Source organism: Antechinus flavipes, chromosome 1, assembly GCF_016432865.1.
Source record: "Antechinus flavipes isolate AdamAnt ecotype Samford, QLD, Australia chromosome 1, AdamAnt_v2, whole genome shotgun sequence".
In the NCBI taxonomy this organism is placed as follows: Eukaryota; Metazoa; Chordata; class Mammalia; order Dasyuromorphia; family Dasyuridae; genus Antechinus; species Antechinus flavipes.
The window spans coordinates 683009359-683022449 of NC_067398.1; the positions used below are offsets into that span (position 1 = coordinate 683009359).

Genomic DNA, 13091 nt, shown 5'->3' on the forward strand with positions numbered 1-13091 from the left:
TGGGCAAGTTACTTAAGCCCAATTGCCTCAGCAAAAACAAAACAAACAAACAAAATACCAATGGGCTTCCTTAGCTCAGATTAAATTCTTTTCAAGGTTAGGTGGGGTCTGAACTAGATCCTAGAGAGTCAGTAATGTCCTTCAAAAGGAAAACTGAACTTTGGAGGAAGGAGGGCTCTGAATGTCCCCAAAATATTGGGTATGTGCTTACCCTCTGATCTAGCAGTGTCTCTACTGAGCCTGTATCCCAAAGAGATCTTAAAGAAGGGAAAGGGACCTGTATGTGCCAAAATGTTTGTGGCAGCTCTGTTTGTAGTGGCTAGAAACTGGAAATTGAATGGATGCCCATCAATTGGAGAATGGCTGGGTAAATTGTGGTATATGAACGTTATGGAATATTATTGTTCTGTAAGAAATGACCAGCAGGATGAATACAGAGAGGCTTGGAGAGACTTACACGAACTGATGCTGAGTGAAATGAGCTCAACCAAGTGAACACTGAACACAGCAACAAGATCATGTGATGATCATTTCTGATGGACATGGCTCTTTGCAACAAGAAGGTGATTTAAGTCAATTCCAAAAGACTTGTAATGGAGAGAGCCCTCTGCATCCAGAAAGAGAACTCTGGGGACTGAATGTGGATCACAGCATGGTTTTATCATCTTTTTGTTGTTGTTTGCTTGGTTTTTTTCTTTCTCATTTTCTTCCTTTTTGATCTGATTTTTCTTGTGCGGCCTGATAATGGTGGAAATATGTATAGAAGAATTGCACATGTTTAACTTACATTGGATTATTTGCTGTCTCGGGGAAGGGGATGGAAGTAAGAGAGGGAAAAAAATTGGAACACAAGTTTTTGCAAGGGTGAATGTTGAAAACTATTTTTGCATATATTTTGAAAATAAAAAGCTATTATTTTTTTTTTAAATGAGGGACTTAAAGCCTTTACCTAAAGGACTCACCTAGAGTCACCGAACTGGTATTTGACTTGGCACATGATCTCTTCACAACTCTTTCTGTTAGAAGGAGGGAAGGGCTGGGAAGATTTATGTTTCCAGGGAATCTTTGGAGGTTAGAAAACAAGCAAAAGAACAAAAAAACCTTCCCCAGCTTAGCTTAGGTCAGCCCCAGACTTGAAAGGCTTGAAAGGTGGAGTATGTCTGGAGGTGGATGGTATTATTCACAGCCTACACGTTTCTCCCCGTTTTTTTTTTTTTTTTTTTTTTTTTTTTGCTGTTTATGTTTTTCAATTTCCTGTTTCAAGGGAAATAAACTTTCATGTGTTTCAGAAAGGCTAAATCTGGAAGCCTTCCCTCCTGGGACTGAAAATCTCAAAGTCCCCAACCTTTTACTTCCTCAATGGCGCCAGCTTTCTTTGAAGTCTGTAGGCTGGGTTCTTTACTCCTCTGGGACTGAAGCCAGTCCATTTACTGCCCACTGCTCACTCCAGATGGGAATTTAAAACAACTCAGGGAACTCCAGGGTGAGCAGAGCTATGGTCTAAAGGAGTTTCGGGGCCATAATTGCAGCATTTTAGGAAATAGTGTTTGTTTTTTGAATATAAGGTTTGCTCTGTGGGGAAGGGAAAGGAAAGGAATAAATTAATCTTCCCTTTTGCTGTCATTAAGATAGCAAATAGCAAGAACTTCTGGGGCTCCAGGAGTATAAAGGCTGAACCTGTGTGAGACTGATGATGGAGGCCTAGAGATAGAACGGTAAGTAGGATAGAGTGCCCCACGGGCCCAACTCCCACACTCCTGCTGGGTGTCCACTTCCTCCACTCCCAATGACTTCCCTGGCGGACCCTACCCTCATCAGTTTGGCAGCACTATTCCCGGAGTGTAGCTTTTCCATGACTACACACTTCCTCCCTTCCACACTTCAACTCCCCGCAGCATCCAGCCAAGTCCAAACCTCCCAGAATCCTGGAAATCCTAGCTGTCGCACCCCAGGTGAGCTCCTTCTCGCCTGCTCGTCACCTCCTCAAGTTTGTTCCAAATGTAAATGTAAATCTACTACGGTCACACGCAAGTCAGTGGGAAAGATGGGCTAGAGAGCCCAGATTGCTAGATGCCCATCAATAGGAGAATGGCTGAATAATTGTGGTATATGAATATTATGGAATATTATTGTTCGGTAAGAAATGATCAGCAGGATGATTTCAGAAAGGCCTGGAGAGACTGACAGGAACTGATGCTGAGGGAAATGAGCAGGACCAGGAGATCATTATATACCTCAACAATGATACTATATGATGATCAATTCTGATGGACGTGGCTCTCTTCAACAATGAGATGAACCAAATCAGTTCCAATAGAGCAGTAATGAACTGAACCAGCTACACCCAGCGAAAGAACTCTGGGAGATGACCAAGAACCACTACATGGAATTCCCAATCCCTCTATTTTTGCCCACCTGCATTTTTAATTTCTTTCACAGGCTAATTGTACAATATTTCAGAGTCTGATTCTTTTTGTACAACAAAATAACGGTTTGGTCATGTATACTTAATTGTGTATCTAATTTATACTTTAATATATTTAACATCTACTAGTCAACCTGCCATCTAGGGGAGGGGGTGGGGGGAAAGAGGGGAAAAATTGGAACAAAAGGTTTGGCAATTGTCAATGCTGTAAAATTACCCATGCATATAACTTGTAAATAAAAGGCTATTAAAAATTAAAAAAAAAAAAAAGAGAGCCCAGATTTCCTGACTCCCAACTACTTTCCATTCCTCTCCATATATAAATAATAATGATTAATAACCAATATCTTGGACATTCAAAGCCCTCCTTCCTCCAAAGTTCAATTTTCCTTTTGAAGGACATTACTGACTCTCCGGGATCTTGTTCAGACCCCACCCAACCTTGAAAAGAATTTAATCTGAGCTGAGGAAACCCCCTTTTTTTGGTTTGTTTTTTTGTTGCTGAGGTAATTGGGGTTAAGTGACTTGCCCAGGGTCCCACAGCTAGGAAGTGTTAAGTGTCTGAGGGCAGATTTGAACTCAGGTCCTGTAGTCAGGAGGACTGACTACAGGGTTGGTGCTCTATCCACTGCGCCACCCAGCTGCCCCTTGCCCATTGTGTTTTACTCAAACTTGGGTGGATATAGATAAAACTCAGAGCTGAAAGTCTGGTGGAAGAGAGAGATTTTCTCTTTCCAGGAAGTGACATGATACTGAGAAGGCATCAACCCGTATTGTAAAGCTACATAAACTAGGACCCTACCGCCACAATTGTCTTTGGTCTAAGCGAGATAGCCAAATGATCATCCTTTTATTAGTAACCCGCTGACCTTATTCATAAAAGGATTAAATTACCCTAAAACTTTGTTTTTCAAGCCTTTTTAAACATCACACACACCTCTATGTTTTGCTGTAGATAAGGTCATGTTGATTGGGGCAGGACGTACAATGGTAGCATTAGGGGCTCCATAATGTCACCCCAGATGGTGATTGGGTCATCCCAAAGAAAAGGAAGGAACCATGGACCGGATGATAAGTCATTCCTAAAATGGGCCATTTATTCATATCCCTGTCCATACTGCTTGGTACACTGTGGGTGCTTAATAAATAATGATTGATGGAATGAATGAAGAATTTCCTAGGGTTCTGAGAACACTCCCCAGCACAGCCCTGTCCAAGATGGTTGAGCTGGCCACTTGCTCACAGGAAAGAAGGGCTGCAGAGAGAGATCAGCATATCCTTCTCAGGACTATAAATGGGCTCAAGCCCTGCAGGCTCTACTCCCCTGTAATCTAGAATTTTGTCTGGACCTTAATGATAGACTTAGGCTAGATAGACTTAGACCCTGACCTAGACCCAGATCCTAACTTAGACCTTGATCTAGATCTTACAATTTTGTTTGTACCCTGACTTTACTCTTGACCTAGTCTAGGTAGATTTGGATCCTGACCTAGACTCAGATCCTGACTTAGACCTTAATTTAGAGATTCTAACTTAAACCCAGATCCTGATCTAGACCTTGACCTAGAATTTTGTTTGTACCCTGACACTATTCTTGACCTAGATTAGATGTACTAGACAACTTAGAGTCTGACCCAAGCCCAAACTTGACCGTGAACATGACCTTCAGACCTCAGCCTAGATCTAGATTCAGACACTAATTCCGAGCCTGAGAATGATAAATCAGAGTGTCCAGCAGAGAGTGAGCAGTCTGGTGAAGGACTCCGTTACATGAGGGACCACAATGTTTAGTCTGGAGAAAGTAGAACTGGGGGATCCAAGGGAAGGATGTGGTCGCTGTCTTCAGATATTTACGAGAATGTATTAGAGGGATGAGACTTATATGCTGTTTGGTCCTGGGAGGAAGAACCAGGAGCAATGGGTAGAAGAGGCAAATAAACCACGTTAGACCCAGGGATGGACCCAAACCCAGATCCAGCTTCATCCCTGCTGAGTGTAATATGAGCAAGAGGTGGGAGTCCTTGATGGAGACCCTAGTGCTCTCCTATTTGTGGCCCTATTCTAAGATTCACAGTCATTTTCAGGTCCTGCCCATTCTGTGCCCAAGAGGTGGTATTTGGACATTTGTATTTATATATATATTTATAACCCCAGAGTCTTCTATAGGTCACTGCCTTCTTAAAAACTCTTCTGTTAACTATGCCCAAAGGACCATCAAACTGAGCATCCCTTTGATCCAGCAGCGTCTCTATTGGGTCTGAGATCATAAAGGAGGGAAAGGGACCCACATGCAAAAGTGTCAGCCCTTTTTGTAGTAGCAAAAAACTGGAAAGTCAGTGAATGCTCATCAGTTGGAGAATGGCTGAACAAGCCATTGGTAAAGGAAGGTTATGGAATATTATTGTTCTGTAAGAAAAAGATACAGAGAGACTTATAGGAACTGATGCTAAGCGAAGTGAGCAGAATCAGGAGATTACTGTACATGGCAACAAGAAGATAAAAGAGGATCAATTCTGATGGACGTGGCTCTCTTCAACCATGAGATGATTCAGGCCAGTTCCAGTGATCTTGTGATGAAGAGAGCCATCTGCACCCAGAGAGAAGACTGTGTGTGGATCACAACATAGTATTTTCACTTTATTTTTGTTGTTGTTTGCTTGCTCATTTTTTTCTTCCTCATTTTTTCTTTTTTGATCTGATTTTTCTTGTGCAGCATAATTGTGGAAATATGTGTAGAAAAATTGTAAATGTTTAATATATATATTGGATTGCTTGCCATCTAGGAGAGGGGTGGAGGGAAGAGAGGGAAAAAATATGGAACACGAGGTTTTGTAAGAGTGAATGTTGAAAATTATCCATGCATATGTTTTGAAAATAAAAAGCTTTAATTTAAAAAAAAAAACATGCATAGTTTTCAACAATGATGCTTGCAAAACCTTACAAAAACCTGTTCCAAATGTTCTCCCTCCCTTTCCCCTACCCCTTACCCTACATGGCAAGCAATCCAATATAAGTTAAATGTGCAATTCTTCACTACGTATTTCCACAGTTATCATATGCATGTGTTTTGAAAATAAAAAGCTTAAAAAATATCTTTCCTGTTAATGCCAGTCTTTATTTGGAATGGGAAGTTGGTTTGTACCAGCTTTCGGAGGCTACCCCAGGCAGGTGGGCCCGATGCTCCCACCAGAAAAATACAGAGGATCACCTGGCCTCAGGTTTTAACACATGGCCCAGGAGGTGAGGGCACAGACGGAGCAGACAGAGTCCCCACAAAGCAAATGGTCAAGAACGAGTCACCTGTTGTCCAGGGTCATTTAATTCAAGACAAACTTTTCAGGCTTGTGGAACCAACCAGATCAGCACTTTTTAACAGACACTGGAATGATGGGGAGGGAGGGTGCGGGCTGGGGGATCAGAGTTCAGAATAAAAAGAAAACATAAACATGAAATTCTTCTCTCCTCAAGGGACAGATTCAAGGGTTCAAAGCAGATTTCTCGAAGTGAAGGCAGGGTTGAATGTTTAAGGGTGTTTTCTCTGATTCTCCAAATAAAGCAACTTCAGAATCAGCCTTTGTGATTCAGCCAGAGGAATTGGGGGATTGGGGAGGGGATGTAAAGACACCAGAACCCAGGAAAAGGCCTTGACTTTGGGAGGATCTAGAACAAGAGGACAAGGTAAACCTTTTTTTCTATAGGAAAGAAAAATACCATCTAGGGCATACTAGAGCTAACTGTAAAGCAAGTTATTATTTTAACAATAGTTCCTATTTATAGACTTTTCAAGTCTGTAAAGTGCTCTTTATGGTAACTCACGTGAGCCTCATAACAACCCTAGAAAGTAGGTGCTATTATTATCAACCCCATTTTACAGATGAGGAAACAGATTGTTGGGCCATCAAGGGTCATACAGCTAGCTGAGGCAGAATTCAAACTCAGATCTTTCTGTTACTCCATTTCCAACTTTGGGCATCTTTACCGCTTATCTCCCAGACTTGGATCGTTTCTCTTCCATATTCTGAATTCCTCCAAGCCTCTGATGGGGCATATTGGGGGGGGGGGTGTTTAAGGAGAACTAGCTCCCCTTTTGGTGGCTGCTCCACCAACTTCTCTCCTGGCAGCTCTCCCCTGGGTCTCCAAGAAGCTGTAGCAGGTGCAGGGGCCACAACCCTTAGATGGGCTTGAGGGTAACCAGGTGATGAGTTAGGGGGATTTCTATCTCAACCAAGCAAAGACTTCTGGGGCCAGAGGATGAGTGGATGGGAATAATTTGTTCCAATGGCCACGAAGGCGGTGGGAGCAGTTACTGCTTCGTTAGCCATTGAAGATAGCTAAGTCATCCCACTGCATCCCAGGCCATTGCCAGTTTTGGTACTGTTTTACAGTATTTACTGAGGGGGCAGCTAGTGGATAGAGACCCAGCCCTGAAGTCAGGAGGACCTGAGTTCTAATTTTGCCTCACTTAATTGTCCTGGCTGTGTGACCCTGGGTAAGTCACTTAACCCCAATTGCCTCAGGAGGAAAATAGTATAAGTAATGTCTTTTGACTCAATTATAAATTAGGTTCAAGGGAGCTGCAGGACTCTGAGTTTTCAAGGTCCAGTGACAAGGCAAAGTCTATTTAGAAGAGGCATTAAATAAGCAAGCAGCTAGAATGACTGGACCTGAGTGCCTAGAAGGGAATCATGTGTAAAAACTGGAGGGGAAGGTTCTAAAAAACTCTAAATGCAAAACTGAAATTTTTATTTCATACTAGAAGTAACAGGGAACTACTGGAGTTTATCGAGTATGTGGTTCAATTGATAGTTTTAGAAAAGAATCATAATTATCTCCCCTCCAAAAAAATCATTTTGGTGGCCCTATGGAGGATAGATTGGAGAGGGGAAGTTTTATTTTATATTAGAGGTAACAAGGAACCATTAAATTTGAGTAGACTATGTATTTCAACAGATAACTTTAAAAAAATCACAATTCCTTCCCCTGCAAAAAAGAAATCATTTTGGTAGTCCTATGAAGGATAGATTGCAGAGGGGAGAAAGATGAGGGAGCCCAATTGGGAGGCTACGGCAGTAATCTAGGGAGAGTCCATGAGTGCTGGGATCCAACATATTCAGAGACAAGTGAATACAGAACATAATTCAAAATAGATATTTTTGGGGGCTAAGGATTAGGAAGGGAGCGCTAACAACTAAAGAAATCGGGAAAGGCCTTTTGAAAGACTTGATGCTTTAGCCATTGACACTTTCCTGGGCATGTCACATAACTGGCTCGCCCATTTCCTCAACTGTAAAACGGGGATAATAACAGGATCTATCATAAATGTAAAATGCTTTATATAACTTAAAGCAGGATAGTCAGGAAGGATGTAATAAGTTATGAAATAATAGTAGTTGTGCTGTGAATAGTGCAGAGAAAATGAAGCAGTTATTGAGGGAGAATTAACAATTCATAACTGAACTGATGGGCTATGCTGGGGTGAGTGATAAATCCAGGTGGTGAAGGAAGATGGGAGCTTGGGAACTCTTTTTAAAGTGCCTACTATGTGCTATCAAAGACTTCACAAATATTATCTCATCTGATAGCCTTGGAGGAAGGTGTTCTTATCCATAGCTCGTATGAGAGAGTGCTGCAATGTTAAAATACACAAGCCTCCAACAATTTCAAATCAGTTTATTTACTTAAATTGATATTACACAATTTAAAGAAAAAAAAAAGGGGCGGGGGTAGGAATCACACAAACAGAACCTTAAAAAAAACAACAACAAAACACATATCAGGCATTAATTACCGTAAAGAATAACAGGATGTCCTTTTCACGCAATCCTGAAGCTATGCATTCATCATTAGGCTGAGGGCTCTCAAAACCTATTAAGACACTAGTTAACACACAAATGTGGCCACAGACACAACTCTGGAAAATGGAGGATGCCAGTAACAATCTCCGCGTCGCGTTTCCCTGTGGAGATTTGCTTGCATTCCGCGATGGAGAACAAAGCAAGAAATCGGAACTCGGCAGGGAAAGTGTTCCTTAACACACAACATGCAATTTGGTGAAAATGTTGCCAAGGTTATGGCAAAGGAAAGAGTGCCCGCCCCCTCCCCCAATCCAAGCAGTGGCAAACAATTTCAAGTATTGAGAAAATGTGTGCAGACATACATGTATGTGCATGTACATACACACCTATGTGAATCATATATACATATATGCATGTGTGTATATATATATATATATATATATACATATAAAATTTGTAAACCACTTGTGGGGGAAGGCAATGGGTCTATCTATAGGTTGAATGGGGTTCTCTTGTGATACATTCAAGTAACTTGAAGCACAGATGGGAAATGGGTTCCAGGTTGACCAACTCATGGCTTTATCTTAAGCACACAACGGGCCCTATACCTGAGTTGGGGTCTCCTGCCTTTCAGGACTGTGGGGAAGGCCCCACTATATGCCCAAGATGGGGGTCTCCAAGAAACTGGATTTGTGGGTTGGGGAGAGGCAGGAGACCCAGGCCATGCTCATCGTATCCCCATCAACTGGCTCCCGACAACCTCTGGAAGTTGAAGGGCCCCATGAGAAGGTCTGTCAGTGAATTTTTTCCTGGAAAGCAAGGCAGGAAGGTCCCCTCTTTGAATGTTAGGGCCAAACATAGGCTTTAGGGAAGTTTCTTGCATATATTATTTTTTAATGGCACAGAACGTGCAAACCCAAACCCCATCCTGTCGTGTCTGGGGAGTCACAAGCGTCCGCGGACATGAGGTGGTCTTTAACACCCCCTCCTTCCAGACGTACACCCCAAGGTTCAAGAGCCCCTCAGGGGCTCACACAATACTGCTGCCAGGACCCTGTGTTCAGAGAAGACCTGAGAGACCACGGAGCTCACAACCGATGGACATTCTCCGTTCCACTCATGCATCCATGGCCAGTCACACAAAGAAAAGCACATAAACAGCCATTCACCCATGGCATCATTTTGGCTCCAAAGTCTCATCAGAATAGAAACATTGAGCTTTCCCTCACACAATCACACAAGCACCCACACACACCTAGCCCCCACCCAAACCCCACCCAACAACAACAACAAAAACAAAACTCTCTATATAAAGTTTTTTTCTTTAAAAAGAAAAACAAAACACTTTTTTTTTTTTTTTTAGGTCTGAAGTGTGTGAGATTTTTCAATGTCTGTTCTGAAATTAGAAAGCCTGGAGGCTTTATATTCATACTGTCTGTCCTTAAAAGAACATTAAATTAAAAGGACTGTATCTTTTCTCTTGGAACGGCAGGTCCCAAGCTGGCACATTGCGGTGCTGCATCTGTTGTTTCCATCACAAGTACAGGATACAGTTCTGTTAAATACACACAACATACACACACTCACACACACATATTTATATATATATATATATGTATATATATACACGCTCGTAGTGCAATATAGTAACTGGGGTGTGAGGGGAGGAAGGGGGAAGAGGACGACAGTTTTTTCTAGCAGTCAGTATGGTTGTGGGGAACCCGGGAGGCGTGATCAAAGGTCCTCCTCTCCAACCACGGTGTGTAAAGTGCTCCTTCTGATTCACAAAGCTAGTGTGAGTTGGCTGTTTAATTTTTAAATCCCCCTAAAAGTCAGATTAAAAGCAAGAGATGACGTGCGTTCTCACTTGAGCGTGTTGAGCACGAAGCCACTGAGAATGCGCACATTTTGGCATTAAGAGATCCAGCACACAGAAATCATCCAAGTTCTCCCAGCGAAGTCGGGCCTTGGGCTTCCCCACCCACCCTGGGCGGCTCCAGCCCGGCCATCTGCAGGGTGCGAGTTTGCTACCAGAGTGCCAGGTGCGGGCAGAGACATTTTGGAAAGTGATTGACTGGCAGAAAGCAGGGGGGAAGGGGGAGAAGAGGGGTGGGAAAAGTAACTGGCCTGATGTCAGGGTTCATGCTTAGGGTCCCCTCCTTGTGTCCCCGTGTCCACTGCCCGCAACGGACACGGCATCGGCGGGCCCCGATCCCTGGAAATGGTAAGAGTTAGTAACGTAGCAGCTTGACTCTCTTCAAAGGACGAGGGACGACGGGGACGGAAGTTCCGTGGTCTCCCCAGAGAGAGAGAAGACCTCCCCCATTTCTGGCCGGGCCGAACCCGTGGGGCCGAGTGCGGTCACTGCAGATCTCCGTCGCTGTTCCAGGGAGAGAGGCAGAGGTCCCAGGGCTCCCGAGGCGGGGCGTGCGTTCTTGGAGACAGATCCAACATCTCTGTCCCGACAAGTCTGTCCGGCCCAGGCTGCATGCCGGGAGCCGGGCCACAGGGGCTGAGCCACAGGGGCCGAGCGGGCGGACGGCTGTCCCGCGAAGCGTAAAGGGCTGGTGGGTGGGCAGGAGGAGCTGTCCAGGGGCTTAGGCACAAAGGCCAGACAGCAGGGCCGAGAGTCTCCGCTCAATGCACATCTTGCCTGTGGTGGGGGGAGAGAGGGAGAGTGAAGACTATTACTGGGAGGGGATAAAGAGGAAGGGCTGAAGGATGTTTGTGGAAATATCTATATGTTAAACACACGTTTAACATATATTGGGGGAAGGAGGGAGAAAATTAGAACACACGGTTTTGTAGAGGTGAATGTCAAAAATCATCCATGTATAGTTTGAAAATAAAAAGCTACAATTAAAAAAATTAAGAAATGAATGAATAAAAAGAAATGATTTAATTTAATGTAAGAAGAAGGGCTAAGACATCGGGGGCGATGTCCCCAACAGCCCATGTGTACAAGGGCACGTTCCCCAAAAGGGAGATTGTGCACCGTCTGGTTAGAATGGATGATACGTACAGGGGAAACTCGGTTAAACGGTAGCCACTGATTGTCTTGGGAGCCGGTATGGTCATCTTGGGTCAGAGGGAGAGCGAGTGGGAATCTGAGCTCAGATGTCCCTTCCAGATTTAATTATACCATCTATTCTAAGTTAACCGGGCAGGGCTGTCTTCCCGTCCCCTCCGAGTCCAGGGATTGCCCTGGGAGGACAGTAAGCCGTTGTGGTCGTGGCACTGAACTTGGGACTTGGGCTCCAAGTCCTGCCTACGCTTCTCATCCGGGTCCAGAGCGGGGCCTTTGGTGGGCGCTCAGGGCTGGCCCGGGTCCCGCTCAGGCGGCTAACTCACATTTGCTGATGTTCTCGACGTCCGCCTGCTCCGTGAGGATCTGCTGCAGGCCCTCCATGAGCAGCAAGGCCTTGTGGTAGCGCTGGACGCAGTCTTCGCGGTGGTGGAACATCTCGTCCAGGGCGGCAGAGCGCACCTACGGGAGGGAGGCAGGGACAGGTGAGGGACCAGGCCTCCCCAGCACCCAGACGCCCCGCAGCCAGAGCCGCCGTTTCTACCTTCATCTCATTAATCCATCCTGACCCACCTGCAGTGACAATGAAGTAGGAAAGCTTCTCACCACTGGGAAGCTGGGGCTGGACCCCCATCAGTAAAGGTCACTTAAAAGCTGCCTCCTACACAGTAATTTATTTTTATTTTGGTCCCTGGGATTTAGCGGTGGAAATTCTTGGATGAGAAAACTTTCCACCAGAGCAAGATCGACACTTGAGTCACTACAATCCTTAGTTATACGACTCTCAGAAGCTTATGTCACCACTGCCACTCAGCTCCTCCTGCCTCTGAGGGCAGATGTCCATCCATGGCTTTTAGGGCAGATGTCAGAGGATTCTTAGTCAAGGGGGACTACAAGCTCTAAGGATTTTCTAAACTTATGGCTATTGTGATGGCAAGAGGACTATGGGGCCGGAAAGTGGATCACAACACAATATTTTCACCTTTTTCATTGTTTGATTTTTTTTCCTAATTTTTTTTCTTTTTGATCTGATTTTTCTTGTGCAGCATGATAAAATGTAGAAATATGTATAGAAGAATTACATTTTTTATTTTTTAAACGTATATTGGACTACTTGACATCTAAAGGAAGGGATGGGGAAAGGGAGGGAGAAAAAAACCAGAATATAAAGTTTTGCAAGGATGAATGTTGAAAATTATCTATGCATATTTTTGTTTTTGTTTTTTGATTAAAGCTTTTTATTTTCAAAACATATAGGTAATTCTCATCATTCACCTTTGTAAAATCTTGTGTTTCAAATTTTTTTCTTTCTCTTCCCTTCCCCTTCCCCACCCCCTCTCTTAGACAGCAAGTAATCCAATATACTAAACATGTGGATTCTTTACATAATTCCACAATTATTATGCTGCACAAGAAAAATCACATCACAATGGCTTTAACATATTCTTAACATGCTTAACATATATTGGATTATTTGCCCATTAGAGGAGGGGGTGGGATTTTGGAACACAAGGTTTTGCAAGAGCCAATGTTGGAAAATTACCCATGCCATGTTTTGAAAACAAAAAACTTTATATAAAAAAAAATTTCCTGGGAGGAAAAAAAAGAAAAATCAAAAAGGACAAAAAATGAGAAAAAACAAAATGCAAGCAAGCAAAAACAAAAAGTGTGAAAGTATTATGTTGCAGTCCACACTCAGTCCCCATAGCCCTCTCTCTGAAGATTGGAACTGGCCTGAATCACTTCCTATGCATGTACAGTAGGGGCTTAATAAACATCACTGTTTATTAAGGGTAAAATGAGATAGTGCCCATGACACTCTGCCTACCTCAAGGCAAAATCTTAC

At 43.6% G+C, this 13091-nt stretch overlaps 1 protein-coding gene across 2 annotated transcripts in view; it reads right to left on the reverse strand.

Annotated features, from left to right (window-relative positions):
• Nucleotides 1–8078: 8078 nt before the first annotated feature.
• ULK1 (unc-51 like autophagy activating kinase 1) overlaps nucleotides 8079–13091 on the reverse strand; it is a 50152-nt gene continuing 45139 nt past the window's right edge. For both annotated transcript variants that reach the window (XM_051972590.1, XM_051972589.1), the window contains 2 exons: nucleotides 11572–11707; nucleotides 8079–10873 (listed from right to left, as the gene is read on the reverse strand). In XM_051972590.1, coding sequence (XP_051828550.1) covers nucleotides 10818–10873; nucleotides 11572–11707 — 192 coding nt within the window. In that variant the 3' untranslated portion in view covers nucleotides 8079–10817. The remainder of the gene's footprint in view (nucleotides 10874–11571; nucleotides 11708–13091) is intronic.